Source organism: Stegostoma tigrinum, chromosome 19, assembly GCF_030684315.1.
Source record: "Stegostoma tigrinum isolate sSteTig4 chromosome 19, sSteTig4.hap1, whole genome shotgun sequence".
Lineage (NCBI taxonomy): Eukaryota > Metazoa > Chordata > Chondrichthyes > Orectolobiformes > Stegostomatidae > Stegostoma > Stegostoma tigrinum.
In genome coordinates, this window is record NC_081372.1 from 17,850,785 (window position 1) to 17,866,136 (window position 15,352).

Consider the following 15,352-nt stretch of genomic DNA (forward strand, 5'->3'; position numbering starts at 1 on the left):
TAAAATATGCTGATTCCCACTCCTTGTTTTAGGTAGGGATTCTATGCAATCTGTTAAAATAGTGCTAAACAGTTCTTCGAAAACTGGTAACAGAATTAAGCATACGCCATAATTGTGTGCTTCCCTGTAACCTTACATGCCAACGACCATATCTTTGTTTCCTGCCTAGTAAAAATGTTTTAGTATCCCAGCTTGCATTTTTTCTGATATCTAAAAGTGTCATTTTATTGGTTATTTGGGCAATAGTTCATCAATCCTCATTTGACTGGTATATGAAGTTGTCTTCATTTCGTGATTAACACTAAGTCTGGGCATTCTGTCCTTTAATAGTATCCTTGGTCTACCTACATCAATCAGATTGCAACAGTTCAAGAAGGCAGTTCATCCTCCTCTTCTCAAGCGTAGTTGGGGATTGACTTGGAATTTATTACTTATGATAACCATAATCCCACAAATGAATAAAGAAACTGACTTTCAAATAGTACCACTGCAATACTGATTCTGATTCAACTGTTTGATGTAGCTCTCAACTCGGGATCTGTTTCTTGCATTTCTATAAAAGATGATGGTATAAACATAACCTCATTGCCTTTACTTTGGTCTTTTTTGTACTCCAATTAATTTTAACATTATCTCCCTTTTGCGTGGAATCTTCCTTTTTTCTAATTCAATAGGCCTGAGACCTAGTCACAACACAGTTAAGAAAAAATAAAAATCTAGGATGTTCTCCCTGTGACATCTGAATTCAATCATTTGTTCTGATGCCAGGTCATTCCTCAAAACAAAATCAATTACTTCTGTAAAGGTTTGTTGCTGGGTGTCTCCTTACTTTTGACTCTATAAAATAGGATTGATTGGTAATCTCCATTTATACTTACAATTAATTATTTTTTTCTTTACCTCTTTGGAAGATGAATTACTATCTTTATTTAGCATCAACAACTCACTTCAGTGTTTCCCTATATCTATATCAGTTTGCCTACTTGATTAGAAAATAAGGAAATTTTTCTCTGTACCAAATTACTAAAAACTTTCTGTATTCAGATTCTCTTTAGGAATCGCTGGTGAAAAATTTGCTTGACTGTCTTTTCTACTAGATTCACAGTTACACACTCTGGCTGTACTACTACTACTATGGTCTTAGTCACCTTTCCTGATGCTCCCTTTTCTGAGGATTCCATTGTACTACTTTCTATTGTAAGAGATCACCTATTTTAATTTCCAGTATTAGCTCTGTCCACTTTTAACGCAATGGAAGCATACTATTTTCTTTACATCACCTTAAGGTTCTAATCTTTCTCCTATTATTTCAGTATCCTAATGTCTATTCCTTAAAACAAACATCTTTCCACCCCCTGATTTGTCCAGTTTCCTTGTGGGTTTGGGAAATTGCTATAGGGTATTGCATAAATGGTACACATTGATGCACAGTGGCACTAATGATGGAGAGAATGAATATTTAAGTTGATGGATTGGGTGCTAAGTATTTGGACTGCTTTGTTCAGGATGATGCAGTTTTTTTTGATTTATTTCTTGACTCTCTCTTCGATTCGTCTTGAATTCTTAATTTCCTGTATAGATACATCAAGGGAATATGCAAAGAGACTGGTAGCTAATAAAAAAGGAATCCCAAAGTTTTCCATAGGCATAGTAATAGTAACGGGCTATAAGAGCTCTGGGGCTGATTAGGGGTGAGAAGGGGGATTTTAACATTTGAGGCAGACAGCACAGCTCAAGTATCAGACAAGGACTGTGTGTGTCTGTCTTCGAGGAAGAAGGTGCCAGACCCTGGTTAAAGGAAGTTCAGTCATTAAGCAGGTTTAAAATTGGTAAGGATAACATGTCTGTATTAAAGTTGACAAAGCAACCAGATGAGATGCATCCAAGGATATGAAGGGGGGTGGTCTTGAAATCATGGAGGTACTCTCAACAATTTTTCAGTCGTCTTTAGCCTCAGCGGTGTTGCCTGGAGAACTGCAATATTCAAACCAGCTGTAAAGATAAGTAACTTCCACAGTTTAACTTTGATGGTTGGGAAGCTTCTAAAAACAAAAAGTCTTGTGGATAAATGAAGGTTAATAAATGAGACCCAATTCAAGTTTCCTAAATGAAAATCATTTTCCGCATCTCCCGTATTTCCCGCAACACATCCCTCACACCCCGCCCCCACCACAACCGCCCAAAGAGGATCCCCCTCGTTCTCACACACCACCCTACCAACCTCCGGATACAACGCATTATCCTCCGACACTTCCGCCATTTACTATCCGATTCCACCACCCAAGACATTTTTCCATCCCCTCCCCTGTCAGCTTTCCGGAGAGACCACTCTCTCCGTGACTCCCTTGTTCGCTCCACACTGCCCTCCAACCCCACCACACCCGGCACCTTCCCCTGCAACCGCAGGAAATGCTACACTTGTCCCCACACCTCCTCCCTCACCCCCATCCCAGGCCCCAAGATGACATTCCACATTAAGCAGAGGTTCATCTGCACATCTGCCAATGTGGTATACTGCATCCACTGTACCCGGTGTGGCTTCCTCTACATTGGGGAAACCAAGCGGAGGCTTGGGGACCGCTTTGCAGAACACCTCCGCTCAGTTCGCAACAAACAACTGCACCTCCCAGTCGCAAACCATTTCCACTCCCCCCTCCCATTCTCTAGATGACATGTCCATCATGGGCCTCCTGCAGTGCCACAATGATGCCACCCGAAGGTTGCAGGAACGGCAACTCATATTCCGCCTGGGAACCCTGCAGCCATATGGTATCAATGTGGACTTCACCAGTTTCAAAATCTCCCCTTCCCCTACTGCATCCCTAAACCAGCCCAGTTCGTCCCCTCCCCCCACTGCACCACACAACCAGCCCAGCTCTTCTTCCCCCCCCCCCCCCCCCAACCCACTGCATCCCAAAACCAGTCCAACCTGTCTCTGCCTCCCTAACCGGTTCTTCCTCTCACCCATCCCTTCCTCCCACCCCAAGCCGCACCCCCAGCTACCTACTAACCTCATCCCACCTCCTTGACCTGTCCATCTTCCCTGGACTGACCTGTCCCCTCCCTACCACCCCACCTACACTCTCTCCACCTATCTTTACTCTCCATCTTCGGTCCGCCTCCCCCTCTCTCCCTATTTATTCCAGTTCCCTCTCCCCATCCCCCTCTGATGAAGGGTCTAGGCCCAAAACGTCAGCTTTTGTGCTCCTGAGATGCTGCTTGGCCTGCTGTGTTCATCCAGCCTCACATTTTATTATCTGTGAACAAAGTTTCATAGCTCATGGAACTAAAGGGAAAATAGTAACATGGATACAAAAATTAGTGACAGGAAATGGAGTAATAGTTAATGGATACTTCAGGGGCTGGGATAAGATTAGTTGTGGAGCTCCCCAGGGTTCAAAGTTAGAACCTTCCAGGGCATAATTTCAAAAATTTGCAGATGACGTGAAACTTGGAAGCATTTATACAACGGAGGGTAGTGCAGAATACCAAAAAAAAGGTTCCGTGGGTGGATAGATAGCAGATGAAATTCAATTTTAAGTATGAGGTGGTACATTTCAGGTGGAGGAGTTGCAGGAGCATAGATACATAGAATCCTGTCAATGTGGAAGCAGGTCCCCTCCGGCTCCACACTGACTCTCCGAAGTGCATCCCAAACAGAACAATGCCCCTACTCTATCCTTGAAACCCTGCATTTCCTGCTGCTAATCCACCTATCCTGCACATTCCTGGACACTGGGGCAATTTAGCACAGCCAATCCACCTTGCTTGCACATCTCTAGATTGTAGGAGGAAACCAGAGCACCCAGCGGTCACCCACACAGACAGTCGCCCAAAGGTGGAACTGAACCTAGGTCCCTAGATCCACCTTGCCACGCCATCTGATATATATATATATACACATCATTTAAATGATGATATGACAGGTCAGGGGAGCAGTTAACAAATCATAGCATACCCTAGGCATCATTGATTGGGGCAGAGTATAAAGAGCAAAGGTTATATATAATGTTATAAAACATACTAGTTTTGGCTCAGCTGGAAAAGTTACGCTGCAGTGTAGCAGACTAGGAGGTGACCTTAGAGGTTTATAAAATCATTAGGGGCATGGATAGGATGACTAGCTAAGGTCTTTTTCCCCCAGAGTAAGGTGGTCCAAAATTCGAGAGCATAGGTTTAAGGTGAGAGGGGAGAGATTCAAAAAGGACTTTACGGGGCAACTTTTTCATGCAGCAGGTGGTGCATGTATGGAATATGCTACCAAAGGAAGTGATGGAAGCTGGTGTGATTACAACATTTAAAAGGCATCCATATGGGTGTATGAATAGGAACGATTTAAGAGGGATATGGACTAAATGCTGGCAAATGGAACTAGGTTAATGTAGGATGTCTGGTTGGCATGGGCAAGTTGGATTGAAAGGTCTGTGTCCATGCTGTACATCTCTAGGATTGAGGTCAAGAGGGTGCACACAAATTAATTAGTGAAAGAAGCAAAAGGGATATGGGCATATAGTTTTTTTTCATAAAATAAATTGTTAGGATATGTTTAAGTATGTGACTTTCAAAAGGAGAATTAGTTATTTAAGAAAGAACACGCTGGGTTAAGGATTGCTGACACGAGAATGGCACCAAGTGAAATGTTCATTTAGAGCTTGTTGAACGGGCTTAATGGCTTTCAATTGTAACAATTGAGATTCTGTTTATCCATTTGTGAAAGTTTGGCTGTGATTTTAGATTCTGTTTGCTTCTGCATGTGTACAGAAAGTGTATGCAGCTTAAACTGATCTTAAAAAGACTGATCATTAATTAGATACAATACTTAAAAATGAAAAGCACTGGAACTGCTGGGGCATTTAACAATGACAATCCCTCCGATCAAAATTGTTACGTAATTTGAGACATCCTAATAGGTTCAACTACGTATTTGCTTCCACACAGAATTTATCACAACAAGTGAACAAATTTCCTTAATTCCCTTTTCCAACTAGCACTGGGATACAATGAATAATATAGTTTGTTACTGCTAAGCTGCTGATTTGTCTTTTATGTTTTTCAAGCTTCACAATAAGAAACTGTTTCAATTTTACTATAATTGGTTATTTATCAACAGTACAGTAAATCACAAATTATCCTGAACATCATTGGATAGCCTAATGTTGTCAAGACACGGGCTTGCTAAAATCATTTATGTGCTGTGATTTTTTTTAAACGGAGGAATACGTACACTTTTCTTAGGTTCGCCAACTGCTTACAGGGGTTTGCTAGAAATACATAACCTAAACAAATAAGCTGCAACTTTAACAAGCACCAAAGACAGTAAGCAAAATACAGATAAATTCATTGTTTTAATAAAGGAGTTAATTCTCTTTCAATCCTATATAAAACAATAGTAATTAAAAACTTCCTTTTTTTGAAAGTAAAATATTTACATATTAACAAGTAACTGTGCAAAATTTACATGAAAAATGGAAAGACAGGATTTGTAAAAGACCAAGGGTGTAACAGTTTTCAGGCATTGGTAAAAATACTGATTAGTTTTCAGTTTACACACAGAACTCATCAGCTTAATAGCATCTTAAATGTTTCTTTTAACAACATAAAATTACACACAAAGAAAGCAAAAGTATTTACAATCATAATGTCCTATTGATAGACAATCATTTAATACAATAACCTCTGAAAATATAAAGAAAAATTTAGTATTTTTTTATAAAAAAATAGATACAAAGAAGGGACATTGCTCTGGTTACCATGAAGTAGGTCCATAGCTTGCATACAGTCTTTTTACCAAAATAATTACGGTTTACATTGCAATTTGTTATGTGCCAAAATTATGTACAAATTATTAGCTCACTGATAGACACCAGCAAATTTGTTTTCTACACGTGATTCATACCAAGTAACAATCCTTTCACAATTCACCATTTCTTAGATTTTTTTTTAAACTAAAGTTTTACATTAGCTAGGTAGCCAACACAGTGCAAGTAATGTATATTTATGCAGAAAAGTTATTTTTTAAATCCTTTACGGCATCATGTATTGTATCAAATAAAAAAAGCATCTTTTTCTTTTTACAAATGCCCTACAACATTCACAAAAGAAACCCTTCTTAAAGGCTTCCAGGGAAAGCCTCTGACATGCAAATCACATGGTGAGAACTGCAGTTACCACTGAACAAACTCTCCTAACTCTTCACAAACCATACATTTACAAAAGCTAATTGAGAAAAGTACAGCAAAAGAATGGAAACAATGAAAAGTGGATTAAAAAAATACAATAACGAAAATGGTTTTTTGCTCCATGTCCTTGAAGGTAAAATAATCCAAGGTTATTAGCTTCAGACCCAGACAATTCAAAGTCTTTTAAGCCAAATGATTCAAAAACAGAATACTTAAATGTTTCAAGTTGCTACTAATCTGCCAAAAAGTTGGCAAATTATACACTGGTGAAATCAGAATCAGTTTTTAAATATGGCTTGTTTGGCAAGAAGGCCACTCAGTCAGGAGACAAGAAGTGATCAGACTTTTTTATTTTATAAATAAAGTATCCACAGGTCTCGCTGTATTTATTTTTCTAACTAAAATTCAAAACTTTAAAAACAGAGTTAATGTAAGGTTGAACATTAAAACATTCTCCCACTTGTAGCGTTCCAGCTGTTCTCCATCTCTCTATCTTCCTTTCCTACCTCCGTCCCCCACAAAAACTGCAAAGAAAAAGACAGGGCAGAAGGTTGTCTCGGTCAAAAACAAAACAAATCAACCCAGGACATTTATTTAAGGAATGCACGGTACAGCATTAGTGAATGGCTTGTCTCACGCTCATTCTCCAAGCAGAAGATAAGGTCCCTGAGGTTGACTCTTGTTATTCGTTGCCGTGTGAACTGTCTAGGTGTTCCAACTCCAGAGGCTCCTGGTGTCCCACCTGTACTGGGTCCCTAGAACAGAGAGAAACAACGTGATATGTTATCCATTCTATTATAAATTCAAGGATTGAGAAAAGGTACTGAAACATACCAATTCAAATTCTAGCAACTTTATCTGTCTCTTATGCCTGAAAATGTGCTTTGTGAAATGCTTTACTTCATGTTGCCGATACATTATTGTACAGTCATACTGCGTTCAACAATCAAGCTTGCAGATCTCTTGTGTGAGATACGTAAAAGAATTAGTGGACTAACTGCATGATTTGTTTGGTGAAGAAGTCAGCAACATTTTTCCCATTAAGTTATTTATAAATATTATATTTACTTTTTTTAAAAACCAGCTAATTCTTTAGAACTGCTGCAGTTTAAGAACTAAATATATCTGTGATTTACTGTCTTTTAATTTTACAAATATTCCTCTGTCCACAAGTTGGTAGTTTGTGAGTGATACCTGGATCATCTTTCTCTGAATTGCATGAGGAGAGAGTACAGAAAATGGGATTTGAAACAGTTTTAAACTGTGAATTAGCAAAACGTGCATAGTATGTGATCAAATAGCTTTATTGTAACTGTACTCTAAATACAGGAATTCTAGTTATTGTTTCACCAAAGATGAATCAAGACTTTGGAAAAAGTTTGAGGAAGCTATTGTTGTATAAACACAGGGTAAGAAATAGGAATACAAATTTTGTCAGGTGTCTGGCCTTGTGACCAGTTTATAAACATACATTAGGAAGGTTTAATTAGGAACTGTTTTCTCCTGGTTTGAAAACGCAAATTTACATTTGAAGGGCTCAACATTATTAAAGAAATAAGCAATATTTCCCCAAATGCTGTCAGTTATAATTTCAGCATTTATAATCAAAGAAAAGCGCTTCTTAACTACCAATTCTTGGAATGGGCTTGAGGGGAAAAATCAAAGGGAGAACGGTTGAAGAAAACAAAGTGATTGGGGCAGCAAGAAATTTTGCTTCCATGTTTCAGCCAGTGCTGTTTTGTGTAGTGTAAGAGAGACATACCTTCATACTATTGATCCACTTACTATCATTGAGGGCTTATCAAGAGCCTATACCAGACATTTTTTTTAAATTTTCACATAGACAGCAGAACTTCAGCTTGGATTTTACTCCAAGTCCACAGAATTGTGAACAAGGCAGAGCCAAATTTCATCTCCAAGATGAAAATCCAGGCCCTTGTTTAGGACTCTAATTTCATAACAAAATTATACCTGCTTCTTCAAGTTTAATCTTGGAGTGGTATGCCCATTGAGCTCTGGGGAGTCAGGAGGTGAGATACTTGTCGCAATCATTGTGGCCTCTGACCTGCTCTTGGAGTCACAGTATTTAACTGGCTGGTTCAGCACAGCTTCTGGTCTGTAGTGGTCTCCAGGATGTTGATGGTGGGGATTCAGCAAAGGGAATACCATTGAACATGAAGGGAAGATGGCTATTGCATGATATTTGTGTGGGGTGAATGTTACTGAACCTGCTTTGGAATTTTGTATAGAATTAGTAATGTAATAATGTATAATGTTTTTATATAGTACCTCTGTCCCAGCTCCAATCCCAGGTCCTGGTGAATCAACCTTCCGCTTCTTTCTGGGGCCAATAGCTGCTAATGCAGTTAAATTGGCTTCCCTCTGCCTCATCTGAGCCAATTCCTGTTGTTGCATCTGGGAATCAAAGAGTGGATCATTTATTCACAAAAATATTGACTTCTGCATATATCAAAAGTTATGACTACATGATAAATGGCTCAACCTAAAATTATATTACAATAATAATCAATTTCGATCAATGCTGGATGAGAAAACACAAGCTTATCTAGTGTAAAATATTCACTTCTAGGATTCGTTATGTATGTTTTCAAAATGTGCAGGTGACACAAAACTTGGAAGTATTGTGATCTGTGGGAGGGTAGATTTTTTAAACTTCTTGTAGGGAAGTGAACACCATTGGCAAGGTGAGCGTTTGCTGTTCACCGTTAATATTCCAAGAACTGAGTGGCTCACCCATTTCAAAGTTGGTTAAAATTTAACCATTTTCCTCTGGATCTGGCCTCACATGTAGGTCAGAGCAGGTGAGAATGCTAAATTCTCTTCCTTAAACAGTCATGAGTTAAGAAAGGTTGTAAGGAAAAAAATCAGGGCACTACAGACCAGTGAGTCTGACTTTGGTTATGAGTAAATTGTTGGAGGTGATTATAAAAGAGGTTTTAGAGAGGCAAAAATTGATTAGGGATAGTCAGCACGGTTTTGTGTGAGGGAAAATCATGTCTCACAAACTTGACTGAGTTTTTTGAGGAAGTTACCAAGAACCTTGATGAGGGCAGCGAAGACAACATTGTTTAAGATAATGAAATGTGAGGCTGGATGAATGCAGCAGGCCCAGCAGCACAAAAGCTGACGTTTCGGGCCTAGACCCTTCTTCAGAGAGCTCTGATGAAGGGTCTAGGCCCGAAACGTCAGCTTTTGTGCTCCTGAGATGCTGCTGGGCCTGCTGTGTTCATCCAGCCTCACATTTCATTATCTTGGATTCTCCAGCATCTGCAGTTCCCATTATCACTGATACAACATTGTTTATTTGGATTTTAGTAAAGCCTTCAACAAGGTTCCACATGGTAGACTAACTGGTAAAGTTAGATCACATAGGGTTCAGGGTGAGCTTGCCAAATTGGATACATAATTGGCTTAACACAGGAGAACAGAGTAATGGTGGAGGATTGCCTTTTGGACTGGAGGCCTGTGACCAGTGGTGTTCCACAGGGATCGGTTCTGGGGCCTCTCTTGTTTGTCACTTATATAAGTGATTTGGATGAGAATATAAAAGTTTGCAAACCACACCAAAATTGGTTGCACAGTAAACAGTGAAGAAGGTTTTCTGAGATTACAAAGGGATCTTGTGTCGATGGGCTGAGAAACAGCAGATGGAGTTCAATATGGATAAATGTGAGGCATTGTATTTTGGTACAACAAACAAGAGAAGGGCTTATACAATTAACGGGAGGGCCCTGAGTAGCGCTGTGGAATAGAGGGACCTTGGGGTGAAAGTACATATATAATTCTTTGAAGTTTGCGTTGCATATAGACAAGGTGGTTAAAAAGGCATTTGGCACCTTTGAGTACAGGAGTTGGGACATTATTTTGAGGTTGTACAGGACATTGGACAGGCCTCTTCTGGAATACTGTGCACAGTTCTGGTCATCCAGTTACAGAAAGAATATTCATCAGGTATATGGGAATTATTAAACAAAATATGGTATCTATCAAATATTTGTCTGGTAAGAAAAAGCTTGGTTGAAGAAATAGTTTTCCAAGAGCGTGTTGAAGAAGGAAAGTAAGGCAGAGAGATCTGGGGAGGCTATTTCAGAGCCGACAGCCAAAGATCTCAAAGGGTGCTGCAAAACTAACATGGAGCAATTAATGTTTGGAATGCACACAAGGCCCAGAATTAAGACGACTGCAGATACTGCAGGGTTGTCAGGCTGAAGGAGATTACAGAGCTAAGAATGAGGCAAAGCTATGGAGGGATTTGAAAACAAGACTGAAAATTGTTAATAGATGAGTAGGAATTGATGACTCAAAACGCCAGCAACAAATTTGTTATCCTCAGGTTTATAAATGACAGTGTACGAATCTATTCACCATTCTGTTATCATACTGTACTATGGCCAGATTATTATGAAAAAGTTGCTACTTTTCTTATCCATGATACCATTGCCTTGCTAGAAATAGCAAGAACAAGGGCTTGGATGATAAAACTCTATCATCTTCCCTAGATGTCCCAAAGCGTGTCAGAACCCAAATAACAACTACTTAAAGTTATCACAATTGCTCACCCAAATGCAATAACCAAATTTCACAAAGGAAGATCCCGCAAACAAGTTAGACAAAGAATCAGTAACCTCTTCCGGTGCTGATGACTAAATGGGGAATGTTTGCCAAGACATCAGGAAAATTCCCACCTTTCAAATCTCACATTTCCTGAACAGAAACTCTAGCTAATATCCCACTCAAGAGATGCCACTTCTGACAATGTTGCATCCCTCATACTACACTGAAGTGCTGGTCTAGGTTATGAGCACGTACTTTGGCATGGACAACATTCTGACTGATGCAAAAGAACTTTCAGATTGGTCAAGATAACACCTAACATAGGTAATATTTTGCATTCCATGTCATTGCACTGTGAAAAGAATATACAACTATTCTGGAATCTGCTCACTGACGGTAGGGTTTTGCAAATAAAAAGTGGCAGTTTGTTAAAAAAAAAAATCAGGCTGAAAATTAAGGGTACCCATAGTGGCAAAATGTATTATTCCAACATTTATATACAAAAAGTAACCTTTTTCTTTTTCTTAGCACAAATAATCTGTTATGAAACTTTACATGTCAATTTTATTAACGAAGTCTATGTGGAATCTTCCAGCATATGCACGCCTCCGGACTGTGTATTTTGCTGAGTTATTTGATTCTACTATTAAGTTTGATCTCAGACCAATTAATTTATGTGGAGGTTTGACTTCCTTTCTATTAGGTACTGCTATCCAGTGCACCCTACAAGTATCTTCTACAGTGTACCAAAATTGTTGCAGAATTCTTTTGTAGAAAAGGGGGGGAAAATTATTCTTACCTCTTTGGCTTTTTGTTTTAGCCTAAGTTGCTCTGGGTCCTCTTGTCTGGAGCGAGACTGACAAAAAAAAGAATAAAATAGTAATTTGCAAAATAATGCAATAGAAATTGATTGAAATTGACTATTATAAAAAAAATTCCTGTAAAAGTTAGAGTTAGAAGTCACTACATCTTTTGAAGCAAACTTCAGATCCATGACTTTCTAATTTAGATTCTAAATTGCAACGGTTTATTGTTACAGTAGAAAACTATAGTGAATGCAGGATGTTAGAGATAAATAAAAAATGTTGGAAATACTTGGCTGTGGAGGGAATCACGGTTAACATTTCAGGCCAATGACCTTTCAACAGAACTGATGAAAGATATGAATGTTAAGAACTTTAAGCCAGTGCAAGGTGAGAGGGGCTGGAAGCACAAAAGCCATGATCACATTCAATGAAGCAATAAACATGATGCGTTGAATAGCCTACTGCTGTTTCTGTATCTTATGGGAAGTCCATGGCAAGGTGAAGGGCAGGAGAGATTAACTAAACAACTGACCATTTACACCTCACCAGGATACAACTTTTGTTTCTTTAGTACATCCAATATCCCTGATCCAAGATGGCGGCAAAGTAGGGCTCCTGAGCCTGAGCTCATCCACTCCAACCGCTTTTCTTCTTTTCTCACTTTAATTTTTTTTTCTCTACTTACCTTTTCCAGGGAGCTTGGTCATGGAGGCAGTGGTGGCGAAGGCAGTGGCTAGGGGCCCAGATTAGGGACTTTGGATGTCGACCGTGAGGCGGTTGGTGTAGCCAGACAGACATCTGATGGTCAGCAGTATTACTGAAATGGTTGGGGGGCCCAGAGTGGCACCAGACTGCAACTCCGGCAGCCTGTGGTGAGGCAGCTGGTGAGTCTGGATGGTGATTGGTGGTGAGATGGAGGTGCAGGGATCAAGAGATTGCACCCAGTATGGAGCAGCTGGAAGCCCATGGCTAAAAAAGGAGTGTAATTTGGAACTCTTAACTTTATTTCTTATTTACTGCTTTATTCTAAGAAGAACTATAATGTTGAACTTGTAATTTATTTCTTTATTTTTTAGTTTTTAGTTAAGATTTTGTATCCTAGATGGGGCCATGATTGGTAACACTAAGCTTTTCACTGTATTCCTGTATCGCTGTACTTAAGTACATCTGACAATAAATAGAATTCTAATTCTTTTCACTCTCAGGCTTTTGTTATAAGTGTGCTTTGTATCTAATAACCTGAAGATCTTAAGTTCTAGAAGATTGTCAAATATTGATTTATTTTAATTTTAATAGAAATATCTAGAGTGTTTAAGATCATTAAAAGTTCATTATGGACACTGGAGTTTTGTCTTCCCATAAGGCTTCCTGTAAGTCATCAAACTGGTGATAACTGCTTGCTTTGTTGTAGACTGATGCTTAGGATGGTTTGAACAACAGCTGACCTGAGGAGGTATTTGTTCTATTTGGGTAAGTTAGAGGGCATGTTATGAACAAGCCACGTTGGAGGAAAGGTTGCTAAGAGGTTGCAGAGCTAACCTCTCCTATTCTGAAAAGAAAACCGAGATGCTGAGTTTAGGTTGAAACTTGTTCTTTGAGTCATTGCAAAGGCATTTCAAGATTTGTATTTCTTGAGTAAATTGTATTCTACATGATTTCAGAGATGTGTGATTACTGACAACCACATGCACCTGAAGATCAGCGCAATACCTTCTTGGAATATTCTATGCTTTATCCCTTTTGTCTTCAAGAATAACTCAGTGGCCAAAAAAGTTTTCTTTTTCAGAAAGCCAACATTGTAGAGAAATCTGATCTTCTCCCCTCTTTTTATGGAGTGGGAACCAGAGAGAGCGCGAGACAGATGGAGAGAAAGCGTGTACACTTTGGGGATATTTAGCAGAATAAGATTTTAAACTTCGATATTAATGGTATTTATTTCATCTGTATGGAATAACTTTCGCTTTGATAAGAAATTCACAATTATGATTAAGCAACCTAATTGCCAGATCTTGTTCTTTGAAACCTAAAAATATCTTGTTGGCCATCTTGGTGACTAGAGAATGTATTTTTGTTTTATGTTGTGAACTGAGCAGAGAAATGAGAGTGATGGTACATGCCTCCAGCCTCTGTTATAACATTGACATCATGAATATTTTGTTCATTAACTTCACCACCTTATCACACCTGTCAATTCATTCCTCCTTCCCCTTCCCCTTACAATGACTTTAAACCTCTTGCATTTCTTTCTTTCAATTCTGATGAAAGGATTTCAAAATGAAATACAAACGGGGTTTCTTTCCACAGTTGTATCTTTTGAACTGTTACATTACTTACTGGTATCATCAATCATTTGAGTTTTGTGTTTATATATCACAGACAAGTGTGTTAAGTGCAAGCTAAAGCTTTGTTCCAATGTAAATTTTAAAAAAACACCAAAAGAACTGCAGATGCTATATACCACGAAACAAAACAAGTTCTGGGAAAAACTCTGGTCAGGCAGCATCTGTGAAGGAAAAAAACAGCTAACATTTCGGGTCTGGTTCTAAGGAAGGGTCACTGGACCTGAAACGTTAACTCTCTTTCTTCCTTCATAGATGCTGCCAGACCTGTTAAGCTTTTCCAACAACTTCTGTTTTGTTTCCTTTATTCCAATGTACTAATTATAACCCACAATAATCAACCTGGTGCAATGAAATACAGGTTTGTGCACTGAGTGAAGCTAAAAGAATTTTTCTTTTAAAGTACAATCTAAGATTAATTACAATGTGCTAAGTAATAGCAGTTAAAGAAATGCAGACTTTATCACTTAGAGTTGGCACATCAGAGGCGATGTAATTTGTAAGGCCAAAAATAAAACTAACTAGTACTACTTAAAAATTAAAAAACAAACTCCACTTAGCAGATGCCTTATTTAAATGTGAATAGTTCCAGCAGACGCCTTTCATAAATGTAAACAACTGTGGGGAATTTGAACACTTTGATAATCGAACTTTAAGGAAATGGGAACAGATAATTAAAACTGCTTGAAGACCCCATTTGTCTCAAAGTCAGCAGCCTTTTAAAACAAGGCCTGTATACTAGATACAATTAACAAGCTGATTAAAACTGAATATCTGATTTGCTGAACCTATTAAATTAGTAAGTACAGTGTAAATACATACTGAATATGGCCCCAAACAACTGATCTAAAACAATATAATGACTTTTAGAAGCTAAGGTAACTTTGTAATTAATTCTTATGTTTATAAAGAAAACAGTTAACTCTATTTTCTTGTTATAACCCACTGCTCATCATAATTGGACCATATGACTAATGGGAACAGCAGTTTTCTGTGCATTGTATTAGCATGATGAAAAGTCCTAAACTGTTACATATGATGGTTTTCGTTGGCATGCAGTCCCTGTAAACGAGCACGTTTCTTTTTAAACCTCATTCATTCACAATGCTGGCAAGACAAGGGTGCATTTATTGCCCATCCATAATTGCCTTCGATCTAAGTGCCATGTTAGGCTATTTCAGAGGGCATTAAGAATCCACTGCAGTGTGGATTGGGTGTCACAAATTGGTTACATTGAGGGGTTAGGTTTTCTCTCCTTAAGAGCAAGAATCTAGCCACTTTCTTTGGTCATCATAACTGTCACTTGTGATTCATCCATTTCATACTGAATTGCTCTGCCATGTGAGCCACCATTACTTTTGAAAGCTTGCTTGTGAAACTCAGAGGCCCAGTAGATGAAGTAATCACCCCAGATATTCACTTACTGTAATATGCATGGACACGATATCAGCAC

The 15,352-nt window shown here is 38.7% G+C and overlaps 1 protein-coding gene across 1 annotated transcript in view; it reads right to left on the bottom strand.

The window, feature by feature from the left end:
* Positions 1–5,451: 5,451 nt before the first annotated feature.
* The window catches only part of taf4a (TAF4A RNA polymerase II, TATA box binding protein (TBP)-associated factor), a 73,875-nt gene continuing 63,974 nt past the window's right edge, over positions 5,452–15,352 (bottom strand). Inside the window, exons 13-15 of the mRNA XM_048550550.2 lie at positions 11,554–11,610; positions 8,469–8,594; positions 5,452–6,934 (exon numbers count right to left, since the gene is read on the bottom strand). Coding sequence (XP_048406507.1) covers positions 6,770–6,934; positions 8,469–8,594; positions 11,554–11,610 — 348 coding nt within the window. The 3' untranslated portion in view covers positions 5,452–6,769. The remainder of the gene's footprint in view (positions 6,935–8,468; positions 8,595–11,553; positions 11,611–15,352) is intronic.